The sequence below is a fragment of the Podarcis muralis genome, chromosome 16, assembly GCF_964188315.1.
Source record: "Podarcis muralis chromosome 16, rPodMur119.hap1.1, whole genome shotgun sequence".
Classification (NCBI taxonomy): Eukaryota; Metazoa; Chordata; class Lepidosauria; order Squamata; family Lacertidae; genus Podarcis; species Podarcis muralis.
The window spans coordinates 3033668-3060537 of NC_135670.1; the positions used below are offsets into that span (position 1 = coordinate 3033668).

Here is a 26870-nt window from a genome sequence, read left to right on the forward strand (position 1 = left end):
CGTAAATCTGTTGAAGTGAATGGACCTGACTGACTTGGATCCCTCAATTTCAATGCGTCTATTCTGGATAGATTGCATAACTTAGCTGGACGCATCCCATAATTTCACAACATCATGCAACTTCATACTATCTCCACATTCCTTACAAATTCTGAGGGTTGTGTCTAACATTGATCCAAGTGCACCCATTAAGAATAAATGGGCCCGACAAACTTAGGGCTATTCATTTGAATGGGTATACGCAGAGTATAACGTACTTGGATCCAACCCATAATATTCCCTGACATTCTCGGAGTGCTGTAGTTGGAAGCAGTGTCCAGGCAGAAATCGGCAAAAATGTCCGGGAAAATTCAGATGTATAGTAATCCTTTAAAATAGCTCAAAAATGGGATTTCAATGGCTTTAGTCTGAGTAGCTTATTATGATTATTATTTTATCATTAATAATTATGATTTATGAATTGCATTTATATGCTGCCTTTCTGCAACAGTGGTTTACACTGTTAAAGCACTGAAACAAACAATATAACTTGTAAAGTTGGCCCGGTTGGTGGGTGGGGAGTATTGAACACAACCCTAATTACATTTTTTAAAAAAACCATACACCTTTATTTTACCTTTTAATCTCTCCTAAAAATTACATTAAAAAACAAAACAAAACACCTCTCTGTTATCTGGGTATTATCAAAGTGAACTTGGAAAACCAGAGCTCTTTCTTGTTTTCTTTTTAAAAATAAATTTATTTGTTTGGCTTTTCAGATTGAAATTTTAGTCACCTATATAGAACATATAAAGTAAAAAACAAGGAATCTCTTGGACTTTCCTCCTCCCCAACTGTTGATCATTTCCTCTTGCATCTTTTATGACCATCCAAATCTTTTACATCTCCGCTGTGTCCAAAATTCACCGCTAAGCTACAAGGGATATTCCAATGTCCTGCTAACGGTTTTAACTGTTTGCAATGCTTTTTAAGACAGGTTATCAATTTCCCCCATTCCTTATTGAAATTTTTGGTCCCCCTGATTTCTGACACTTCATTTAAGCCATATAGGCATAAAATCCATCCATTTGATCTGCATGGGCCTCTGGAACCAAGTCTTCCTCTCATGGTCCGTCCCCTATTCATGCCCCCCAGCCTTGACTGGTCCGTCCTTTATTGCGCTCCCCCCTCTGCCTTTGCCACCTGCCTCCCTTCAAAAGAGCGCCAGGCTGTCGCACAGAGGTTGTGGGAATGGCTATACGAGTGTACAGCTCGACTCTTGCTCAACTCAAACTGCAAGCAGGTGCAAAAACCGGATAATGAGGAAGAAGAAGAAGCCATAAGGCTTCTTGCTCTCAAGATTAGGTCTAGCAGGCTCAGGATGGAAGATTTCGGTTGAATATCGAGGGGCGGAGGGTGTTTTCTTGGGGGCGGCGTACATTTAAAATGTTATGATGCCATCTTCCCGTCCGGCCCCCAAGTATCCTGGGAGTTGTAGTTTCTTAAGGGTGCTGTGGACAGTTGTTAGGAGGGCCGGATTGAGGTCTGATGCGGCCCTAAGCTACTGAATGTAACAGGGCCCTTTATACGTCCAGCTGTCCTTTGTCAACAACAAATTGTCGCTGTTTTTTTGGGTGAATATATGCTATGTGCGGGGCCCATAACTTACATCATGGGAGCCTACACAACACAAAACACTGTTGCTGTAGGTTGGTTTTATTTTATTTTATTTGCTTTTCATCTTATACAGTGGTACCTCGGGTTAAGTACTTACCATATTTTTTGCTCTATAAGACTCATTTTCCCCCTCCTAAAAAGTAAGGGGAAATGTGTGTGCGTCTTATGGAGCAAATGCAGGCTGCGCGGCTATCCCAGAAGCCAGAACGGCAAGAGGGATTGCTGCTTTCACTGCACAGAGATCCCTCTTGCTGTTCTGGCTTCTGAGATTCAGAATATTTTTTTCCTTGTTTTCCTCCTCCAAAAACTAGGTGCGTCTTGTGGTCTGGTGCGTCTTATAGAGCGAAAAATACGGTAATTCGTTCCGGAGATCCGTACTTAACCCGAAACTGTTCTTAACCTGAAGCACCACTTTAGCTAATGGGGCCTCCTGCTGCTGCCGCGCCGCCGGAGCACAATTTCTGTTCTCATCCTGAAGCAAAGTTCTTAACCTGAAGCACTATTTCTGGGTTAGCGGAGGCTGTAACCTGAAGCGTATGTAAACCGAGGTACCACTGTATTTTGGAAACATCCAGGTTTTTTTCCCTTTACTTTTTTTGGGGCCCCCAAGAGAGTGGGGTCCTAAGCTATAGCTTGTTTAGCTTATACGGAAATCCGGCACTGGGGACACACACCCTATTCCCCTCCTGGAATATGTTTAGGGGTACTCTCATTTTCCTACTCACATTGAAATACTGCCCCTCAATAAGGCCAAACTTGGATTCACAAAATCTTTAGGGGTATGCATACCCCTGTGTCTCCCCAGAAAAAAAGCACTGCCCCTATGATTGCATCCCTTAGTTGTCAGTCTCTCATTAGAAGTAAATAATTTAAAGTAACTTCAATGGGTGGGATGTCTGTTTCAGTCCTGCCTTTTTAAAAAATGTGAGTAAGTTTGACATCTTTCTCTGTTTTTTAATGCTGGTTTTAATGTATGTGCTTTTTATTGCTGTAAGTTAATTTTAATAATAATTATAATGTTTTTGATGTGGCTATACTGACTCTTTCCTTCTCCCTCTTCCAAAACCTACAGAGCAGTGTGGATGTCATGGCCCAGGTTATGCAACCCCTCTGGATGCTATGAGAGGTAAGTCTCAAATTGATTCCACCACCGGCCAGAAAAAATTGAGACCTTATTTCAAGCCACACGACAATTAGGTTTAGCAGTGCTTCCAAATCAAGATTGCTCAGGAGGAAGATTAAGGGATTAGGCACAAGCACAGAGGAGGTGTGGTTTATCAGTGGCTAATAATTATGGCAAAACTTCCAGGTAAAGGAGCAGGATACATTGAAAGACCAGTTGTTGAGGGTGTAAAAGAGGATGTGCTGTTCCATTTCTGCCCTTCTTGTGGTCTTGCCAGGGATATCCAGTTAGCTGCTGTGAGAGGAAAGGTGTGGGGACTGCTCTGTTCCAGCAGGGCTCGGTTTTTTAATTTTATTATAAGAAAATTTACAAACCATCTCTAGCTATAGCTGTATAATAGTGGTGTACAATAAAAGCGGGTGGCACTGTGGGTTAAACCACTGAGCCTAGGACTTGCCGATCAGAAGGTTGGCGGTTCAAATCCCTGCGACAGGGTGAGCTCCCGTTGCTCGGTCCCTGCTCCTGCCAACCTAGCAGTTCGAAAGCACGTCAAAGTGCAAGTAGATAAATAGGTACTGCTCTGGCGGGAAGGTAAACGGCATTTCCGTGTGCTGCTCTGGTTCGCCAGAGGCGGCTTAGTCATGCTGGCCACATGACCCGGAAATACTGCCTGCGGACAAACGTCGGCTCCCTCAGCCAGTAAAGCGAGATGAGCGCTGCAACCCCAGACTCGGCCACGACTGGACCTAATGGTCAGGGGTCCCTTTACCTTTTTACACTAACAAAACTTAGCTCGGTAATATACCAGTAGCCACTGCAAAGCTTTCAGTTTTGGAATAATACACTCACTGTGTGCTGGAGCACCCAGCACTTTTATCAAGATATGAGTGGCGGCACCTCGTTTTTCTCACACACAAAAAGTACTGAATGCACCGGTGAAGAACTGTTCCAGCCAAAAGTCAATACATTCTGCATTAACTGCAGTTTCCAAATCAACGTCAAGGGTGGCCCCACATGGAGCGCATCATGGTAGTCCAACCTAGTAGTTACCTACGCCCGCATCATTATGGCCAGGTTATATGAATGCTGCTTCGTTGTCTGCATTCAAATACCCTTTATGAAATGTATAAGAAACTGCACCCAAAGCGGTGTAGCGGTTAGAGCGCTGGATTGACATCAAAGAGGCCTGAATTAAATTCCCCGCTAAACACACATTAAGCCAAGCATCACCTGCCTTGATAACGCAGTAGCAGGAACATTTACGCTGCCCCGAGGTCCTCGGATGAAGGGTGAAATAAGAATTAATAACCACAATCAAAGTCTTTCGAGTCTTCTATATTAACCTTCCACACCTCTTAAGTGTGTGTACACTCAGCACAATAAAGGAAAGTTGTCCAAGCTGGCAGGTAACAAATTACTTTCAGTTCATCAAAGCTTATTAAAATTTCCCTGGGCGCCTGAATTCAGAAAATGCAGAGTCACTGGGAATTGTGAATCAGAGGAATCTTCTAGGCGGCCTGTTGACTGAGCATTTGTCTTAGGCTGTGGTGCGCACAATATTTTTAAAGCTCCTCCAAAGCCCCTTCTCCCCCCTCAAGGAATTCTGGACACTGTAGTTCGTTGCTGGGAATTATAACTCTTGTGTGAGGTAAAACTGCAGTGCCCAGAATCCTTTGAGAGAAAGAATGTGTTTTGAATGTGCAACAGAGGTAAAGCTTTGGTTTCCTCCTTGCAGGGAGACCTTAGACGACGACGACGGCTATTTAAAGAGGCCTCACTCTGATTTCACTTCCACAGTTTCCTGGCACCTCTTTGTCACATAAAGTCTAATATTTTGTGGAGCGGTTTTGACGCAAGACCTTGCCAAAATCTTTTAATTGTGCCGCCTGCATTTGAGTTGGAGCCCAGGGCCATCTGGAGGTCCACAAGTTGCACCTCCTGTCCCTAAAACAACTAAGCAGCTCTTTTCATCTTCTACTGAGATATTGAGAACATATGGAGAGTCTGCGGAATCTGGCCAGTTCCGTATCCTGTTCTCACAGCGGCCGACCAGATCCCTCAAGCAGGATTTTCAGTTTTAGGCCTTGGTGTAAGCATTCCAGCTTCCGTGTATTGGATCATGACACACTAACAGAGAATTGGACAAATTTGTGGAGGATAAGGCTATCCATGGCTGTTAGCCAGGATGGTGATGTCATACTCGCCAAGTGTCCTGGGGAAAATGGGACACCCCATTTTCTCACATGAGATTGCGGCGGCCATTTGGGTGCCACAATCTTGTCCCGGGAAAAGCCGCTTCAGGTTGCGATTTTTCAGGTTACAGACCGCCGAAACCCGGAAGTACCGGAATGGGTTACTTCTGGGTTTCGGCAGTTGCGCATGCGCAGAAGTGCTAAATCGCGCTTTGTGCATGCGCAGAAGCGCTGAATTGCGACCCGTGCTTGCACAGACGCGGATTGCGATTACATTCGCAACCCGAACATCCACTGTAACCTTAGAGAAATCACATTCGGTATGTAATATTGGGACAGATTGTTGCTTATCCTACAGGGATCGTTGCGACAAGACTGTTATTGAAAGACTGTTAGGATGGCATTAGATACAGGTAAGCTTTGCCAAAAGATTTCTCTAAGCTGGGGCTGAGTGGCTCAGAGCTCGTCCCTTTCCTCACCCAAGACAGATCCCTAAATATGGACTTCCCCCCCTCAAGGTCCACGAGAGAAGCTGATCTACGTGCCCTGCATCTTAACTGGGACTGGAACACAGCAGCCTGATTACCTTGCTACGGTGGATGTGGATCCGGAATCTCCCTGCTATTGCCAGGTATCACATTAGATCCGCCTTCTCTCGCCTGGTGCCCCTTCTGGCTGCTTCAGACTACAACTCCCATCAGCCCTAGCTAGTGTTGGTGGGGCTGATGGGAGCTGTAGTCCGAAGCAGCTGGAGAAGGCGTCCGACTTGGGAAAGCTGGCTTTAGGAATCTTTACCACACAGCCGAAAGCCTGTCTTTGGCGACTGTAGCCTCACAAAAGATTCATCTCCAAGAGTGGTTGAGAAAGATCCACACTTCTCAGGTTGGAAAGTAGCATGAAGGAAAGAAATTGTTTATCAGCCAAACTATCTCTGGCCAGGGAAGAGAGCCTTACTTCAGCGAGGCAGAATTCGAATTCAGAACCCACGGCCCAAAGTGGGTCGGGAAAGGCATTGCGACTCAATTCCGTTCCGTGTAAACGTGGACTCTGACTCCTTTTATGTATTGCCGGCAGCAGTTAATTACGTTTTCTGCCACCGGCTGATTTATAGCCTGGGAATCTTAGCGAGGTGACAGGTAATCTCGATTAGAATACAGTAGTCTGGAAAGACAACCCCCGGGGGGGGGGGGGGGAGATGGAAGAAAGCTCAAACCTAAGGGGTGGAAGGAGACTTCAGAAGGCGTCGTGGAATGCCTTCGAGCACCGATGGGAACCTCAAAGATGGTCAGAGTTTCTAGGGAAGCATCTCTGCCTTAGAAGTCCTCTTACGGGTTCATTATTCGACACTCCTCATTCCCCGAAACCAAAGGACTCTGCAGAAACTGGCTGCCAAAAAGCTGAGAGGCGGAATAAGCAAAAGGCAGATCTTCTTTGCACGGCGGAGATTCTGTCTTGAATCTTCTAGCATTCAGCTTTGTTGGATGAGTTCAATGCCCATGAAATTCTAGGGCTATGAAAGAAGGAGGGAAAAAATTCTCCACCCACTTTCACCATTCCATGCTTAATTTTATATACATCTATCATGTCCCTTGGGACACGGGTGGCGCTGTGGGTTAAACCACAGAGCCTAGGGCTTGCCGATCAGGAGGTCGGCGGTTCAAATCCCCGCGATGGGGTGAGCTCCCGTTGCTCAGTCCCTGCTCCTGCCCACCTAGCAGTTCGAAAGCACATCAAAGTGCAAGTAGATACAGTGGTGCCCCACAAGACGAATGCCTCGCAAGACGAAAAACTCGCTAGACGAAAGGGTTTTCCATTTTTTGAGTCGTTCCACAAGACGAATTTCCCTATGGGCTTGCTTCGCAAGACGAAACGTCTTGCGAGTTCTTGCGAGTTTGTTTCCTTTTTCTTAAAGCCGCTAAGCCGTTAATAGCCGCTAAGCCGTTAATAGCCGCTAAGCTGCTAATAGCCGCTAAGCCGTTAATAGCTGCTAAGCCGCTAATAGCCACTAAGCCGCTAATAGCCGTGCTTCGCAAGACGAAAAAACCGCAAGACGAAGAGACTCGCGGAACAGATTACTGTAATTTCGTCTTGCGAGGCACCACTGTAAATAGGTACCGCTCTGGTGGGAAGGTAAACGGTGTTTCCGTGCGCTGCTCTGGTTTGCCAGAAGCGGCTTAGTCCTGCTGGCCACATGACCCGGAAGCTGTACACCGGCTCCCTTGGCCAATAAAGCGTGATGAGCGCTGCAACCCCAGAGTCGGCCACGATTGGGCCTAATGGTCAGGGGTCCCTTTACCTTTACCTTTATCATGTCCCTTCTGTCTTGTGGGAAGGAGTTCCGGAGTTTAACTATGCACTGTCTGAAAAGGAGCTTTATATTGCCTCTCCTGATCCCAACCTAATCTAGCAGGGCTCTCCTTACCTCCTTGGTTCATTCGCTTTTTGAACAGCCATACTGAAACCTGGCTAGCTCAGTCTGTTAAAGCATAGTTCTGATAATGCCAAATTTGCAGGTCCAATCCCCGTATGGGACGGCTGCATATTCCTGTATTACAGGGTCCCTTTGTACGTGCCCTGTGTTATTTCCCCCCCACTCTCCCAGTTAAGAAATATCGGGAAGGCCTTTGCTGACAATCTCCAAGATACTTTTTGCTGGAAAGGCGAAGACGAAGCAACTTAATAAGACCTGAGAACAATTAACATGCGTCAAATTAATAGAACAGTTTCTTCCAGATCGGGCAGAGCTGTGCACCTGCAGTTCATTTGCATGAACTGCACCCCAGGGGCAAAATCGACCTTTTTTCCATATCGCTGGAAGCACCACTTGAAGTGCTAAGTGATAACTTCTTCAGGTTCCTCAAATAAACACTCCCTTAAATGAAAGCACATGACGCTGGCATCAACTTGTCTGGGAAATGTCACTAGCCCCGCAGCAACTAATTTGGGCCCATTAATTCCATCGTATACAAGCCCATATTTGCTAATGTGCATCTTCGCATTATTCATTGTGTAAGCACCTCGTGTATATTTTCTCTTTCAGTATTCATAGCCTAGTTGAGGCTCTCGTAAAAGAAAAAGGAAAACGTTTCCTGAAATATACTCGGAGTCGAGTGTGGATTTCATGCTGTTTATTCAGCTCATAGTAGTGAGGAGTAATGGAAGTTCCCCCAGAATGTCTGCTTTATATACATTATTTACACAATGGGCCCCACGTGATTGGCTGATTCTGGGATTCTCCTGTAGGCCAATCAGGTTGCAGATTCACTTCCACCTGGTGTTGGATTGGGTGGCTCCTGCGGACCAATCAGACTGCTGCATTCTGGATCCTATTGTTCTAGGACCAATCAGACTGCTGCATTCTGGATCCTATTATTCTAGGACCAATCAGACTGCTGCATTCTGGATCCTATTGTTCTAGGACCAATCAGACTGCTGCATTCTGGATCCTATTGTTCTAGGACCAATCAGACTGCTGCATTCTGGATCCTATTGTTCTAGGACCAATCAGACTGCTGCATTCTGGATCCTATTGTTCTAGGACCAACCAGACTGCTGCATTCTGGATCCTATTGTTCTAGGACCAATCAGACTGCTGCATTCTGGATCCTATTGTTCTAGGACCAATCAGACTGCTGCATTCTGGATCCTATTGTTCTAGGACCAACCAGACTGCTGCATTCTGGATCCTACTGTTCTAGGACCAACCAGACTGCTGCATTCTGGATCCTATTGTTCTAGGACCAATCAGACTGCTGCATTTTGGATCCTATTCAACTCAGTACATAACACTTCTGTTTTTTAAAATAAAAAGAATAGAGTTGCCCATGTCAAAATACGCCCTTTGTCAGAAGAGGCAGGGGCCGGCCCGATTGTTAGGCAAAGTGAGCAAGCTGCCTCAGGCGGCAGCGAGGGCACGGCTATGCAATGAGCAAAGGATGGAAGACAAAAATGAATTCAGTTCACATTTCAAGGGAAGCTTGCACTTTTGGAAATGAGACGCACATGGAAGCGCTTTGGGCAGAGGGGTGGACATCTGCCCCCCCCCCACCTCGCCCAGAAGTCTTACCTTACTCTCCCGTCTTCCCAATAGGTGATCCATCGCCTTCCCATGCTGTATATCGACGATGAGCTTCATCACACGGGGTGGAACGCCTGCAGCAGCTGCTTCGGAGACACCAGCAAGAAGCGTAACCGCCTGGTTCTGCCCAGCCTGGGGTCTTCCCGCATTTACATAGTGGATACGGGGACGGACCTGCGAGCCCCCAGGATGTTCAAAGTACGTCTTCCTTCTCTCAAAGGAGCAGGACTGAGCTAGGCTTGGGTAGAGTCTGGGGAGGGTGGATGTAGCGGAAGTGTCCTGAAGACATCATTCATTTATTTCATAATATTTAGGTGCATCTTGATTGTAAAAAGAACAAAAAACCCCCACCTCTTGTGGTTTTACCGCAGTTTTATTCTTTTTTATTCTTTTTACCTAAATATTATGAAATAAATGAATGATGTCTTTAGGACCCTTCAGAAAAAAACACCAATGAAAAACAGTTAAAAACAAATATTTAAAACAGTGGTTCTCAAACCTTTCTCTCTAGGCCACCCTTTCAGAAATTCGCTGGCAGCACAACAAATTTTTTATTGATAAGGAATACATTGGAAAATGAAAAGAAACAACTTGGCCGTGCTTGATTTATAACGTAGAAGAACAAAACTACTGTGTGTGTTCATCGAACTTCCAGAAAGTATAAAACAGCACAGCAGTCACCTAGGAACATTTGAATCATTCCCAAAATGTAACACTGATTGCCCTTGAATATTCCTGCCACACCTACCATCCTCTCCTGCCGCACCAGCGTGGCACACTCTTCGAGAACCACTGATTTAAAACATTTTCTTTTTAAAAATTACATTCAATGCTAAGCTAAAAACCAGATGAAGACACAGGTCAACATCCTGCGTGTCTGGGGGGAGGGGAAATGTTCTTAGCAGACGCCGAAGAGGGCAGCGAAAGCCCCTCTCTGACATTCACATAAGCCGGGACCACATAACACCGGTCCTGAGAGATCTGCATTGGTTCCCAGTACGTTTCCGAGCACAATTCAAAGTGTTGGTGCTGACCTTGAAAGCCCTAAACGGCCTCGGTCCAGTATACCTGAAGGAGCGTCTCCACCCCCATCGTTCAGCCCAGACACTGAGGTCCAGTGCCAGGGGCCTTCTGGCGGTTCCCTCATTGTGAGAAGTAGGTTACAGGGAACCAGACAGAGGGCCTTCTCGGTGGTGGCGCCCACCCTGTGGAACACCCTCCCTTCAGATGTGAAGGAAATAAGCAGTTATCCTATCTTTAAAAGACATTTGAAGGCAGCCCTGTTCAGGGAAGTTTTTAATATTTAATGCTGTATTGTTTTTAACATTTGATTAGGAGCTGCCCAGAGTGGCTGGGGAGACTCAGCCAGATGGGAGGGGTATAAATAATAAATTATTATTAGTAGTAGTGCAGTGGTGCCCTGCAAGACGAATGCCTCGCAAGATGAAAAACCCGCTAGATGAAAGGTTTTTTTTGTTTTTTGAGGTGCTTCGCAAGACGAATTTCCCTATGGGCTTGCTTCGCAAGACGAAACGTCTTGCGAGTTCTTGCGGGTTTGTTTCCTTTTTCTTAAAGCCGCTAAGCCGTTAATAGCCGCTAAGCCGCTAATAGCCGTGCTTAGCAAGACGAAAAAACCGCAAGACGAAGAGACTCGCGGAATGGATTAATTTTGTCTTGCGAGGCACCACTGTAGTAGTATTATATGGATCTACCCCATATACGGGGTTAATCCCAGTGACTGCAAACTGGCAGTCACTGCAGTTCACAGGACAAAAGGAAGATGGAGAAGAAGGGAGGGGGGCTGTGTGCCCATGTGCTTTTGTTACCTGCACAGGTAAGGTCACACCCACCTCTGGTCACATGCAAAAGGAAGGATGCTCCAGCCCAGGAGGAAACAGGAACTTTTCAACCGGCTGGAACAAACATCGCCTTTGCATGTCCACTCTAGGAAAACAAGGAATGTTGTACTTGACTGCTACTTATATATCACATCCCACACAAATAGAGGGCCGCATTATTCTCCTGAGGTTCCCACCCCTGAACGATCCAGTTATTACGCCCCACGTCAAAGAGGCTAACCAATGAATAAAATGGAAATGAGCACTGAAGACAGGATCGCTTTTAATGAGACGAAATGAGGGGAAGAAGCCACCCGTGTGATTTGGTTTCTGATGAAGAGAAGAGTACAAATTAGGGAAGGTGTATAGGTAATATTTTGCTGACCCAGAAAAACACCTTTGGCTCGCTCCATTACTGGCTGGAGTAAAAAAAGTTTGTTGCGTTGCAGAAGCCAAGAATAGGCTTCATCCGAGTAGGAGGAGGAGGAGAATGATTCATAATTCATACAAAAGCAATTATGCCCGGAAACTATAATTAGAGTAGATGATATTGAGCCACGATCAGCAGAGGCAGGTCCCCTCTCATTAAAAGTGTTGGCTTTGGCGGGGGATGTTTAAAATGTTTTCAGAGGATGCAGTCGAGATCGTGAGAGCAGAAATGGATTGGGCATTAAAAGTAAACATGCCCAGGAAGGGGTAAATTGATACGGTTTTCCTAGTGATATAGACCAGGAAAACAGAGGACAGACAGAAAGCGGACGAACGTGTCAAAAAAGAACAGATTTGAGTTACCACACCTCTTAACGATGCCTTAAAATTCAAATGAATGTATTAGAAACAAGACTTTATATTGCAGTTTTTATACATATACATATACATATACATATACATATACATATATATATATATATATATATATGTATGCAAATGGGAAGTAAATTGAGTACAAAGTCTGTATCTAAATTCTAATCAGAAATTCATGTACTTAAATTAGTTGTCTTGTAATTTCAATAGGTCTACTCTGAATAGGTCAAGCATGCAACCTCAAGAATTGAAATAACAGAGAAACTCAGCATATATCTAAAGCAAGTGACTTCCTTTAAGAATCCTGGGAACTGTTGATTACCGCTCATGATGCTATAATTCCCAGCATCCATAACAAACTACGGTCCCCAGGGTTCTTTGGGGGGAAGTCATGTGATATAAATGTGTGGTGTCCACGCAGCTAAAGTAGCGAAAGATGAAAGATGAAAGATCTAGAAGAGAAACGAGACGGGTTTTATAAGGAGAAAAGAGCCAACAAAAGAATAAGTTCCTCTGAGAAAAAACAAATCTTTATAGAACATGGATCAATTAAGAACTGGTGAGTTCAGCAAAACTCACATGATCCACTGAGAAAGATCATTTTAATCACATCACAGCCCTCACCGGTGACAACCTTTGGAGTTTGATCTGTGGGTGTGCTGAATCCTGGATTTTAAGAAAAAAAGTGCTTTTGTGTAAAGAACAGGAAGAATAATCACACCAGAAACTTATTTCTCTCCCTGACTCTCCTCGCAGGTTATTGAGCCCAGGGAAGTCTTTGAGAAGTGCAACTTGACTTTCCCACACACCTCCCACTGCCTGGGCAGCGGAGAGGTGATGATCAGCGCTTTGGCCGACACGCTTGGCAACGGGAAAGGTATGGCCAGCTGTGTTTGTGTGTCACTTATGTCTTAAAGGGTGTGGGAGGCAGAGCCCCGTGGTGCAAAATGTATATGCAGTTGGCATATGCTACTACAGTCGTACCTTGGCTGTCAAACTTAATCCGTTCTGGAAGTCCCTTCGACTCCCAAAACTGTTCGAAAACCAAGGCACAGCTTTCCGATTGGCTGCAGAAGCTTCTTGCACTCAAAGCCGCTTCGGACATTCAGTTACCACAAAATGTTCGCAAACCGAAACACTCACTTCCAGGTTTGCGGCGTTCAGGAGCCAAAACGTCCAGGTTTGAGAACCAAGGTACGCCTGTATATGTTTATAGATGCCTCCGGGCAAATATTTAGATCGCGAGTGGCTGGGGCCTCGCCAGCACTGCATTCTGCACCCAGAGACCCTGTAAGAATAGTATAGAAACATGAGGATAGCCCTGCCGCTGGATCAGGCCAAAGCGGGGCTCATCCAGTCTAGCATTCTCTTCTCACAGTGGCCAGGGCTGGATTAACCATTCAACGAAATAAGGGCATCGAGGGGAGAGGAGAACCACAGAAATTTTCCATTACCGGATTTACTATGGACCGTATTGTGAATCAGGTTCCACAAAAAAACCTCCCACAATCAGAGAAAAATTTACATACACACACACATATAATATTAATTTTTTATTTTATGGTTTATATTTTGAATTAGAGATATATATGGAGGCACCAAAGTCTTTAAGTGTTTGGGGCCTCTAACGGTCTTAATGCAGCCCTCCCAGAGATAAGGTAAAGGTAAAGGTACAGTGGTACCCCGCAAGACGAACGCCTCGCAAGACGGAAAACCCGCTAGACGAAAGGGTTTTCCGTTTTGGAGGCGCTTCGCAAAACGAATTTCCCTATGGGCTTGCTTCGCAAGACGAAAGCCCATAGGGAAATCTCCGGGACAGCGGGGAAGCGCAGCGCGTCTTCCCCGCTGTCCTCGGACCTCCTCCGAAGCCTGGCAGCGGGGCGGGGACACCTCTTCCTGCCGCCAGGCTTCGGAAGGATGCTCCGAAGCTAAAGAAGCTAAAGCAGCCTGCCGCAACCCTCTCCCGGCTGGAGAAGTGACGCGCGCCTATGGCAGGAGCCTCCATAGGTGCGCGTCACCTCTCCAACCGGGAGAGCGCGCGCGGGGCTAAAGAAGCCCCCCGCGACCCTCTCCCAGGTGACGCGCGCCTATGGCAGGAGCCTCCATAGGCGCCCGTCACCTCTCCAGCCGGGAGAGCGCGCGCGGGGCTAAAGAAGCCATAGCCCCGCGACCCTCTCCCAGCTGGAGAAGTGACGCGTGACTATGGCAGCAGCCTCTGAAGGATGCACCGAAGCCTGGCGTGGGGGGGGGGCGCGGAGAGACCTTCTCCCCGCGCCAGCCTTCGGATGGCTGTCCTGAAGACTTGGGGTGGGAGAAGGGTTTTCCTTCCCACCGCCAACATTCAGAATGCTGTTCTGAATGTTGGCGGTGGGGAGGAAAAACCCTCCTCCCACGCAAGCCCCGGGAATAGAGGGAAAGCGCTGCGCGCCTTCCCCTCTGTTCCCGTACCTGTCCTGAAGGCTTGCGGTGGGGAGAAAAGCCCTTCTCCGCACCGCCAGCCTGGCAAGCGGTTTCCCTAGGAACGCATTAATTGATTTTCAATGCATTCCTATGGGAAACCGTGCTTCGCAAGACGAAAAACCCGCAAGAAGAAAAAACTTGCGGAACGAATTAATTTCGTCTTGCGAGGCACCACTGTACCCCTGCCCGTACGGGCCAGTCTTGCCAGACTCTGGGGTTGTGCGCCCATCTCACTCAAGAGGCCGGGGGGGGGGGGCAGCGCTGTCCGGAGACACTTCCGGGTCACGTGGCCAGCGTGACAAGCTGCATCTGGCGAGCCAGAGCCGCACACGGAAACGCCGTTTACCTTCCCGCTAGTAAGCGGTCCCTATTTATCTACTTGCACCCGGGGGTGCTTTCGAACTGCTAGGTTGGCAGGCGCTGGGACTGAACAATGGGAGCGCACCCCGCCGCGGGGATTCGAACCGCCGACCTTCCGATCGGCAAGTCCTAGGCGCTGAGGCTTTTACTCACAGCGCCATCCGCACCCCCCTCCCAGAGATACCCCAGTGGAAAACCCGAAAGCAGGAGCTGAGCACGAGAACCCTCTCTCCACCTGTGATTCCCAGCACTGGACCAGTGGGATCCCTTTGGCTTGACCCAGCAGGTCTTTCCTGAGGTTAACTCCCATCGCCCCCCAGCCACCATTGCCAATGATCAGGAAGGATGATGGGAGTTGAAATCTAGCCATATCTGGAGGGCCACAGACTCCCCAGTGTGGGATACCCACAGTACATCCTGGATTAGAGTGGTACCTCCGGTTAAGAACTTAATTCGTTCCGGAGGTCCGTTCTTAACCTGAAACTGTTCTTAACCTGAAGCACCACTTTAGCTAATGGGGCCTCCTGCTGCCGCCGCACGATTTCTGTTCTCATCTTGAAGCAAAGTTCTTAGCCCGAGGTAATATTTCTGCATTAGCGGAGTCTGTAACCTGAAGCGCCTGTAACCCGAGGTACCACTGTATTTAAACTAAAAGCCTAAAACCAGCCTATATAAGCTCCCCTTTTAAGCTGCAAAGGGATGCACTCTGCTGAACAACAGACATGAGGGAGGAAGGATAATAATAGCTAGACTGGGGACTGGGAGCGGCTGCCGAGACCATATAACCCCCGTCCTGAAAGATCTTCATTGGCTCCCAGTACGTTTCCGAGCACAATTCAAAGAGTTGGTGCTGACCTTTAAAGTCCTAAACAGCCTCAGTCCAGTATACCTGAAGGAGCATCTCCACCCCCATCATCCAGCCCGGACACTGAGGTCCAGCTCCGAGGGCCTTCTGGCAGTTCTCTCACTGCGAGAAGTGAGGTTACAGGGAACTAGACAGAGGGCCTTCTCGGTGGTGGCGCCCACCCTGTGGAACGCCCTCCCATCAGATGTCAAGGAAATAAACAACTACCTGACTTTTAGAAAACATCTGAAGACAGCCCTGTTTAGGGAAGTTTTCAATGTTTGATGTTTTATCGTGTTTTTAATATTCTGTTGGGAGCTGCCCAGAGTGGCTGCGGAAACCCAGCCAGATGGACGTGGTATAAATATATCATTATCATATTTATTAATATCAAATAAATATATTGTCTCCTAGCATCTATTCACATCCTTGCACCCTACCCCAGTCTTCACACACACACAAATGTGTGCCTCCCTGTGCCTGCTTGAATTAATTTGCACCCCCGCTAACTGCAATGACCTCAACCCAAATCGCTTCTCTCCGTAAATATGTCGCTTTCTGAGAACAGTTGTTGTTGTTGTGACTCCAGGCGGATTCATCCTTATTGACGCGGAGACCTGGGAAGTGAAAGGGACCTGGGAGCGGCCGGGGGACGAGCCCCCGCAAGGCTACGACTTTTGGTACCAGCCCAGGCACAATGTCATGATCAGCACTGAGTGGGGAGTGCCCAAGTACTTTGCGAACGGTTTCAACCCAGAGGATCTGAAGAAAGGTACATCCTTCGTTTGAGACGGTGTGTGTGTGTGTGGGGGGGATACCTGCCGTTGAGGCGGTCAATTTCAGGGCCGCCTTCAGATCCCAGTGGTTTGTGGATTCAGAAAGCAGAGAAGGGGGCTTTATTCCAGCCCTAGTGTATCACGGTCCGGTTCACGTGCGATCGAAGTCCCGGCTGGGGACGTCGGGACTGGGGGCAAGATGACGGGGTGGGAGCAGGAATGGGAGTCCAGAAGCCAGGAGTCACAAAGTCAGGGGTCCAAGGGTCAAGAAGCAAGGAGTCACGAAGTCAGGGGTCCGAGGATCAAGAAGCAAGGAGTCACGAAGTCAGGGGTCCGAGGATCAAGAAGCAAGGAGTCACGAAGTCAGGGGTCCGAGGGTCAGGAAGCAAGGAGTCACGAAGTCAGGGGTCCGAGGGTCAGGAAGCAAGGAGTCACGAAGTCAGGGGTCCGAGGAGCAAGGAATCAAACACAGCAAGGCAAGGAATGTGTTGCTGTGGCCAAGAGCCAAAGGGAAAATGCTGACCTTATATCCCTTCCCGGCTCTTGCCACCAGGTGCTGTGAGTTACCAATCGGCCTCACCTGTGCGGCCGCGCCTTGCCTCTCCAGGGCAAACTTAGGAAGGCCCCAGTCCTGCGAAGCCCTACTGGTCACAGGGCCTGGCTCCTGCACGCACACCTGACATAGTAGCACCTGGACTGGTGATGGGAACCACCAACCCATGACACTTGTGTGGACTTGTTGAACACAGAAGAATGGTGGGGGGAACCAGCTGGGGAACCCCCAAGGGAAGAAGGCTCAGAGCCCAGGGGGGTGGAACAACGTTGGGTGGTCAGGAGGAGAAGAGGGAGAAGACAGGAAAGAGCGAGTGTCAGAAGCTGAAGAGGTAACAGGATTTAGTGATCGGGGAGAGTCTGTGGCAGAGGGAAGTCCAGAATCAGGAGAGGAGGGAGGCCAAGAGGCAGAGACGAATCAGAACAGTGACGTGCCATGGGTGTCCCCCTTTCTTGTTGCAACAAGTCCCCCTCCTCCCTGGTCTCCCAGTACCAGAAGAGGCATGAAAAGAGCAGAGGTGAACTTAGCTTCGCAGGGGCATCGTCTCTGATTGCTTGGAAAAAGCCCTGGAGGGAAGGGGAATTAGACAGCTGTGGGGCAGCAGGGACCTTCAGCCTTGGCAACTGCTTCCCGGGGGCAAGACCTACCGGAGATGAGTTAGACCTGAGATTCCTCCGCAGATTGTGTTTTTGCTACTAGAGAGTTAACTCCAACTTGCACAGTGTGATTTACTGCTGGCTCGCTCCTGACACTCAGGGCTAAAAACCCCCGAGCAGCCTGTTTCCTTGGGTGTTGCAGGATCGCAACCAGGGTCCCTCTGTGGTTGATGTTGTCCTTGTTTTCCTCCTCTGCAGAGCGCTACGGGCGTCGGCTGAACGTCTGGGACTGGACGACTCACTGCCTCATCCAGCAGATTGATGTTGGAGAGGATTCCGCCCCGCTGGAAATCCGGTTCCTACATAACCCGGATGCCGCACACGGAATGGTGGGCTGCACATTGCAGAGTTCCATCCATCATTTCTTCAAGACAGAGGTTAGAATGAATGGGGGCAGGGGAGCCCACAGGAGTTTGGGGGCCCAGTAAGCAGCTGGTACAGGGACGCGGGTGGTGCTGTGGGTTAAACCACAGAGCCTAGGGCTTGCTGATCAGAAGGTCGGCAGTTCGAATCCCCGCCACGGGGTGAGCTCCTGTTGCTTGGTCCCTGCTCCTGCCAACCTAGCAGTTTGAAAGCATGTCAAAGTACAAGTAGATAAATAGGTACCGCTCTGGCGGGAAGGTAAACGGCGTTTCCGTGCGCTGCTCTGGTTCACCAGAAGTGGCTTAGTCATTCTGGCCACATGACCCGGAAGCTGTACGGCGGCTCCCTTGGCCAGTAAAGCGAGCTGAGCGCCGCAACCCCAGAGTCGGCCACGACTGGACCTAACGGTCAGAGGTCCCTTTACCTTTACCTTTTTAAGCAGTTGGTGGATTGGGCCCTCCGACTCACTTGGGAATAAGGACGCAGATTTGCATAAAATCTGGGCATACCATTTGGGGAAGGGATTCTGCATCCTCTACCCACACTTCTCTTGTAGCAGTACTTGGAGAAATTAACTTCTAGGGAGCACCTGATCTCAGACGAACCCACCATGGGAAGGATGCTTCCTGGTTGCTAGGAAAAAAGGAAGGACAAACTACAGAGATTCCCAGGGCCAGAAAATGAGACAGGAGCAATAAAATATCACTGTTTACTTATCACCTGGGGTGGTGCTGTGGTCTAAACCACTGAGCCTCTTGGGCTTGCCGATCAGAAGGTTGGCGGTTCGAATCCCCGTGATGGGGTAAGCTCCCGTTGCTCAGTCCCTGCTTCTGCCAACCTAGCAGTTCAAAAGCACATCAAAGTGCAAGTAGATAAATAGGTACCGCTCCGGCGGGAAGGTAAACGGCGTTTCTGTGCACTGCTCTGGACCCACTGCCTCCCTAAAGCACCTCCTTCCCAAAAGGCCCCCCCGCCTATGCCACTCATGCCACAGCGGCAGCGTCGGCGTCCTCTTTCTCAGCAGGGCACAGAGCCTGGCCTGGGCGGCGGAGGTAGCCTCTGTGCCGTTGGTGCTTCCCTCCCGCTCAGCTGCCTCAGCTGGAAGGAAGGGATGGCGCCCAGAGGTGTCCACTGCTTCTGATTGGCTGCCGGAGCTTCCTGCAGCCAATCAGAAGCCGTGACGCATCGCGGAAGTCAGTATCCATGCGGCGAGGCTTCTGTCCCGCGCATGTGTGGCGCGGGGACTGACCGAGAGGGCGGCAGAGTCCGCAAGGTTTGTGGGTCGGATTAACGAATCTGGTGGGCTGTATCCGGCCTGCGGGCTTCAGTTTGACGACCTCTGGACTAAAGTTACGAGAAAGGAGATTCCAACTAAAAATATGGAAAAACTTTCAGGCCGTGAGAGCTGTTCGACAGTGGAACAGTCTCCCTCGGGATGTTGTGGGCTCTCTTTCATAATAATAATAATAATAATAATAATAATAATAATTTATTGTCCATCTGGCTGGGCTTCCCCAGCCACTCTGGGCGGCTTCCAACAAAATATTAAAATACAGTAATGCATCAAACATTAAAAGCTTCCCTAAACAGGGCTGCCTTCAGATGTCTTCTAAAAGTCTGGTAGTTGTTTTTCTCTTCGACATCTGATTGGAGGGCGTTCCACAGGGAGGGCGCCACCACCGAGAAGGCCCTCTGCCTGGTTCCCTGTAACTTGGCTTCTCGCAGGGAAGGAACCGCCAGAAGGCCCTGGGCGCTGGACCTCAGTTCTGGGCAGAAGGATGGGGGTGGAGATGCTCCTTCAGGTATACTGGATATACCTTCAGATATACCTTCCTTGGAGATTTTTAAGCAGAGGTTGGGTGGCCATCTGTCAGGGGGTTGGACTAGATGACCCGTGGATCCCTTCCAGCTCTTAAGATTCTTGGATTCTATCCCTTGCACAAGAGGGATAAAAATGGAACTGCCTGTGATGGAACAGTTTCAGAGGAAGACCCAAGGTTTGTAGGAGCACAGACCTTCCTTCGTGGTGAATCCCAGGAAGGGAACCCCAAAACAGAGCTGTGTGTGCAGATTGTTCAAGGAATGCTGACTGATGGTTGAGTGGAGGAAATCGAAAGCCAGGGGTTGGGGAGGAACACAGTGGTCTGTCTGGGCCCTTCAGCAGAGATCCCTCCACGCTGCAGCGTCTTGGCGCAGCGGATCCCCCTTCTCAACATGCTTTTCTGGTGCAGGACGGGGACTGGGCGGCCGAAAAGGTGATCCAGATTCCAAACAAGAAGGTGTCCGGGTGGTACTTTCCTGAAATGCCAGGTGAGTAAAGAACAAGAAATGGGCGGCCAGTGGCTCGCTTTCTGTTATGTACTGAGTTGAATAGGATCCAAAATGCAGCAGTCTGATTGGTCCTAGAACAATAGGATCCAAAATGCAGCAGTCTGATTGGTCCTAGAACAATAGGATCCAGAATGCAGCAGTCTGATTGGTCCTAGAAAAATAGGATCCAGAATGCAGCAGTCTGATTGGTCCTAGAACAATAGGATCCAGAATGCAGCAGTCTGATTGGTCGTAGAACAATAGGATCCAGAATGCAGCAGTCTGATTGGTCCACAGGAGCTACCCAATCCAGCTCCAGCTGGAAGTGAATCCGCAACCTGATTGGCCTACAGGAGAATCCCGGAATTAGCCAATCACGTGCAGCCCATTGTGTAAATAATGTGTATAAAGCAGACATTTTGGGGGGACTTCCATTCCTCCTCACCGCTATGAGCTGAATAAAGAGCATGAAATCCACTCTCGACTCCCGAGTATATTTCACTTTCCACGTTCCTTTCAACTGAATCCAGCAGCCACTGTTCCCAGAGTAAAACCTAGTGTCGGATTTGGGCGATAGGGCAGCTAGCTAGCGCCACTTCCTGGAAGACAGAGAACCGGTCGCTGTCGTTCTGTGCTTTGTGAACCCCTTAGATTAGACTACTGCAATGTGCTCCATGCAGGGCGGCCCTTGAAGGCGGCCTGGAATTGTAGTTCTGAGTTGGGAGCTTCCGGGCGACTCTCAGCACCCTCAACAAGCTATAGTTCCCAGAATCCTTTGGGGGCTAGAGGAAGCCATTACTGCTTAAAGTGGCATCAAAAGTGCTTTCAACGAATGGTGTGGTCTTTGAATCTGTGTGGCAGAAAATAACCTAGGGAGTGGTTTTAACATTTAAAGCCCTAGGACCCTCGTACCTACGGGACCGCCTCTCCTGGTATGTCCCATGGAGGACCTTGCGGTCTTCAAATAAAAACATTTTTGAGGTCCCAGGCCACAAGGAAACTAGACTGGCCTTGACCAGAGCCAGGGCCTTTTCAGCTGTGGCCCCGATCTGGTGGAACGCTCTGTCACAAGAGACTAGGGCCCTGTGGGACTTGACATCTTTCCTGCAAGACAGAGATGTTCCACCAGGCCTTTGGCCAGGGCACAGCCTGACCCCCTCCTTCGGTAATCCTCATAGAACTCTAGCCCAACGGTTGCCATTAATCTGATTCTGAATTGATTTGAGAATGAATTGATTTTAGAACGTATTTCAATGAATTGATTGTGATTTTATGTATATGTTATTTTTACTCTTGTTAGCCGCTCTGAGCCCGGCTTCGGCTGGGGAGGGCGGAATATAAATAAAAAAATGTTGTTGTTATTATTATTATTATTATTATTATTATTATTATTATTATTACGGAATAAAAGAAAGCGAATGCTGACCTGCCCTCTTCTCCTTCAGGTTTCGTCACCGACATCCTCATTTCGATGGACGACCGGTTCCTCTACTTGAGCAACTGGCTGCATGGCGATCTCCGCCAGTATGACATCACCAACCCGTTCTGCCCTAAACTGGTTGGCCAGGTAAAAGAGCACCTGACCCCTTGCCAGACTTTGTGGCTTCCGGCTGACCACGGTTGGAAACAGGATACTGGGCTAAATGACCGCAGAATTCTTATCACATCCACACCCTTGGTTCAGTTACACCTCAGGGATGATGATGATGATGATAATAATAGTAATAATAATTTATTACTCATACCCATAATAGTAATAATAATTTATTACTCATACCCTGCCCATCTGGCCGGTCTCCACACCCACTCTGGGTGGCTTCCAACAGAAAATTAAAAACACGATAAAACATCAGCCATGAAAAACTTCCTTAAACAGGGCTGCCTTCAGATGTCTTTTAAACGTCAGGTGGTTGTTTATTTCTTTAACATCTGATGGGAGGGCGTTCCACAGTCTGGGCGCCACTACTGAGAAGGGCCATCTGTCAATCCCTGGACATCACGACGACGACTGGGGATTTAAAAGTACCTGACAGGCAACAAAACACGGTTAAAATGGAGGAAGAAGGCTCTGTTTTAGCAGGGGGTTCAATGTTCCTGGAACTCCCCACTGCTGCTCTAACACTTATTAATAATAATAATAATAATAATAATAATAATAATAATAATAATATACCGCCCTATACCCAGAGGTCTCAGGGCAGTTCACATAAAAACATCACAGTATATAAAATTAAAATAAAAGCAAAAACCAATAATACCCCTTGTAAAGAGTCATATTTTTAAAAGGGTATGGGCTGTTGATCAGGTCAACCAAAGGCCTGGTTAAAAAGGAATGTTTTTGCCTGGCGCATAAAGGTTTATAATGAAGGTGCCAGCCAAACTTCCCTGCTTCCCCCAAGGAATCCTGGGTACTGTAGTCCCCCCCCCCGCGGTGCTAGAACTCCCAGACCCTCCTCAAACTACAGTTCCCATAATTCTTTGCGGGGAAAGCCACATGTTTTAAAAGTGTACGGCATGGATATGACCTTGTCAAGCCAAACAGCTCCTTGGAAGATGCTGTTACAAGTGAGCTCAGCTGATTATCTCTCTCTTTCTCTGGGGTTTTGGGGGACTTGTTTTGCGCCCCCAGGTGTTTGTTGGCGGGAACATTTACAAAGGCGGCGTGGTGACCGTCTTGGAAGACGATGAGCTGGACTGCCAGCCCGACCCGTTTATGATCCAGGTGAGTGAACCTGGAGCTGCAAGGGTGGCGAGGGAGCGGCAGGAATCCAAACTGAACCTTCCTCACCCCGCGTTTTCTCTGCCTTTAGGGAAAGAGGGTCTATGGCGGACCTCAGATGATTCAACTCAGCTTGGACGGCAAGAGGCTGTACACAACGACCTCTTTGTACACACCTTGGGACAAGCAGTTTTACCCTCAGATGGTCAGGTAAGAAAATCAAGAGGCCAACTGGCTGATTCCGCCCCTTCTTCCACAGCTCTGTACTGAAATCTGGGATGTGTTAATAATAATAATAATAATAATAATAATAATAATAATAATAATAAAATAATAATAATTTTATTTATATCCCGCCCTCCCCAGCCGAAGCCAGGCTCAGGGCGGCTAACAACAATAAAAGTAACACAGCATTCTAAAATCAATTCATTCTAAAATCAATTCAAAATCAAATTAATGGCAATCACTGGGCTAGAGTTCTGTGAGGATTACCAAAGGAGGGGGTCAGACTGTGCCTTCCAGGCCCTGCGGAAAGATGTCAAGCCCCGCACGGCCCTAGTCTCTTGGGACAGAGCGTTCCACCAGATCGGGGCCACGGCCGAAAAGGCCCTGGCTCTGGTTGAGGCCAGCCTAACCTCCCTGTGGCCCAGGATCTCCAAGATGTTTTTGTTTGAAGACCGTAAGGTCCTCTGTGGGACACACCAGGAGAGGCGGTCCCGTAGGTACGAGGGTCCTAAGCAGTATAGGGCTTTAAAGGTTAAAACCAGCACCTTGAACCTGATCCTGTACTCCACCGGGAGCCAGTGCAGCTGGTTTAGCACCGGGTGAATGTGATCTCGCAGTGAGGACCCCGTAAGGAGTCTTGCCGCGGCATTCTGCACCCATTGGAGTTTCTGGGTCAGTTCAGGGGGTTGGACTAGATGACCCTCAGGGTCCCATCCAACGCTGCAATTCTGTGATTCTGTAAGTGTCACAGCCTCCCTGCCAGGGAGATGCAAGGATTGAACCTGGCACCTTCTGCAGGCAAAGCAAAGCTTCCATAAATATAATAGCAAGATTCCAGTCCTCATGGTTATTTTCTTTTTTAAAGATTTTATTAAAGCTTTTTCATAATGCAATACAATAAAAGAATCTAATTAAGAACAAAGAGAGAAAGAGAAAACACCAAAGGAAAACCAAAAAAAGAGGAAAACGAGAAAAGAAAAAGAAAAGGGATTCTGATTTTCCCTCTGTCAGTTACATAAAAGAAATGATTCAAAATATTCACTAATGACACCCAACTGATCTACTTTCTGTTCTGTTTTCCCAGAAGGTTTAGTTCATTTCCCCTTTCACGCAAAGAGTCCAAAAGGGGATCTCTGATCATTATCTTTAATAAATGCCAGCAATGGTTTCCCTCTAATCCAGGGGTTGGCAAACTAAGGCTCGTGGGCCAGATGCGGCCCACTGGGCTTGTTAATCTGGTCCGCGGACCCTGCCGCCTACTCGGTCAGTCCCTGCGCTAAATTGGTGCGGCACGGAGGCCTCACCACACAGGTACTGACCACGCAGGGGGGGGGGTCCTTTCGGGAGAGGGTGGTACTGGCCCCCCACCATGTCTGAGGGACAGTGGACCGGCCCCCTCCTGAAAAAGTTTGCTGACCCCTGCTCTAATCAAACCCATCAGCTTTATCTCCCATAACTTCAACGGCCCTTCCTCCATATTAGACAACAATAAGTCTTTCCATCTTGGTCCACACAAGAGCCTCTCCACTGAGATCATATATTAAAATAGTGTCCCATACTTCTTTGCTTATTGTGTATACGGTCCTCTGATGAATGGTCTGATTTAAGCAGGAACACAGGGATATGCCTTGCACTGAGTCCCTCCCCAGGTGCTTCTGGTCCTGTCTGTCTGCACTAACCATAGCTGTCAACCGTCCCTTATTTGGCGGGAAACTCCCTCATCCCAGCGCCGTGTCCCGCTGCTGTCCCTTATTGATGATGTCCCTTAAATTTACCAGGTTTCAAAGGAAGCAGCTCCTCTCCCTCCCTCCCTCCCTGCCGGCCAGGGAGGAGGGAGGCTCCAACTGTGCTGCTTGGCTGCGTTGCTCACCCAATAAGGAGTCTGAGAACGACTGGGGGGTGGAGCTTGCATGCCTTGTGCCAATCAAATCGGCCGCGTTGCCTGGGGACTCGCCTTTGCTCAGCGCTTCCCAGCGGAGAGGTGACGGTGGTTTCCCTTGCTGCATCCCCTTTGCCGGGTTGCTGCGCTGTGGGAACCACCGCTTGAGGCTTCGTTTGGCTGCTGGCTGGGCTTTCTGCCTTTGGCTCGGAGGGGCTCAGAAGTCAAACATACCTGTGCCCGGAAAATCCCTTATTTTGGCTGCTGCTCCCTTATTTTCGAGGCTGCTGGTCCCTTATTTCCAAATCTGTAAGTTGACAGCTATGGCACTGACCGGCAGCATCCCTCCTGCTTCCCGGCACAGAGTCTTTCCCAGCTGTACCTCGAGATGCTGGGGAATGAATGAACTTTATTACGGTCACAGACCAGGATAAAAAAACAAAACACATATAAATAAAATAGCAGTTAGGGGTTGTTGTTTTTTAACCGATAATTGTTAGAGCAAATAAGGACAAAGAAACAAGCATAGGATAAAACATCTGAATAAAATACAAGATTAAACAAAGATAATGGATGGATAAAAACTGATAATTAAAACAGGTAAGAACTAAAAAACAAAGAAAAACACCCAGTTAAAACAACTGTAAGAGCGTAAGAACTAAAAGACTCGCAGTTAAAACAACTATAAGAGGCTGCAGAGTAGAAGCCTCTGGAATAGAGGACACTCACAACATTAGAAACTGATGTGCAAATATGGTTAAAACAGACAATTAAAACAATGTACAACAATAAATTTAGAAACAATGCGCAACAATAAACTATCCCAGGGAGTTGACTCAGAGTCACCCATGGAACCGAGTTTGGGGATTTTCATGCCGGGCTATTTTGAGTTGGGCGATGGTCTGCGCCTACAGATTTGTATTTTGGGGAATGGATCTGCATGCCAAGCGAAGGATCTGCCTCTGAGCTCCCTTTTCCCTTTTGCAGGGAAGGGTCAGTCATGCTGCAAATCGACGTGGACACTGAGAACGGCGGCCTCTGTGTGAACCCGGACTTCCTGGTGGATTTCGGGAAGGAGCCCTTCGGTCCCGCTCGCGCTCACGAGATGCGCTACCCTGGGGGAGATTGCACCTCGGACATCTGGATCTAGGCGGATCTGGGTGATCTGGGCAGCCATCTCTCTCCCCTCCTTCCTCCTGCTAAGATAACTTTACGGGAGCGTGTTTGAGCATCTCTTTGTCACAGGTTTCAACCCTTTAAAAATGTCTGTATGCACCTGCTGAGTCATGGGAGTCCCTCTCTCTCCCGAGTCAGCGGTTTTCTTCCCTGCTTGCCTCCAAAGTATTTTTTTTAAATATGTATTTCGTACAACAATAAACCAATCTAAAGGGCGGGGGAGAGAACTCCATAGGGTGGTTTTGGCACTCAACTCATTGCATGACAAGACTGTTGAAAACAGAGCTTCAGAAAATGAATAAACATTTTTTTTAATCTCATATGCTTGATACATCGCCCCTTCATTAATGGGTAGCAGGTGGTCTGATCGTCTGATTTATTTACATACCGTATTTTTCCGTGTATAAGACTAGGTTTTTTTCCTTTAAAAAATAATGTCAAAAATTAGGTGGCGTCTTATACAGTGGTATCTCGGTTTACAGACGCTTCAGGTTACAGACGCTTCAGGTTACAGACTCCACTAACCCAAAAATATTACCTCGGGTTAAGAACTTTGCTTCAGGATGAGAACAGAAATCGTGCAGCGGCAGCAGGAGGCCCCATTAGCTAAAGTGGTGCTTCAGGTTAAGAACAGTTTCAGGTTAAGAACGGACCTCCAGAACGAATTAAGTTCTTAACCCGAGGTACCACTGTACACAGATACATCTCTCCCCATTTTCTTAAATCTGAGTCCCCCAAAATAGGGGGCGTCTTATAGACAGAAAAATACGGTAACTGAAAAAAGGGAAACTAGGAGGTATCATTTAATCTTCCCTTGCACCTCACATCTATACTGTGCTAAATGCTCAGAGAGCATTT

General features: G+C 48.0%; 1 protein-coding gene across 1 annotated transcript; it reads left to right on the forward strand.

Moving 5' to 3' along the window:
• Positions 1 to 1138: 1138 nt before the first annotated feature.
• LOC114587104 (methanethiol oxidase-like) lies at positions 1139 to 26332 on the forward strand. The gene is made up of 12 exons (XM_028711030.2): positions 1139 to 1282; positions 2729 to 2782; positions 5490 to 5602; positions 9062 to 9247; positions 12448 to 12568; positions 15945 to 16127; positions 17539 to 17717; positions 19935 to 20013; positions 21459 to 21580; positions 22643 to 22735; positions 22824 to 22942; positions 25824 to 26332. Exons 1-12 carry the CDS (start codon positions 1231 to 1233, stop codon positions 25984 to 25986), a joined length of 1464 nt encoding a protein of 487 aa, XP_028566863.1. The 5' UTR covers positions 1139 to 1230; the 3' UTR covers positions 25987 to 26332.
• Positions 26333 to 26870: the final 538 nt, after the last annotated feature.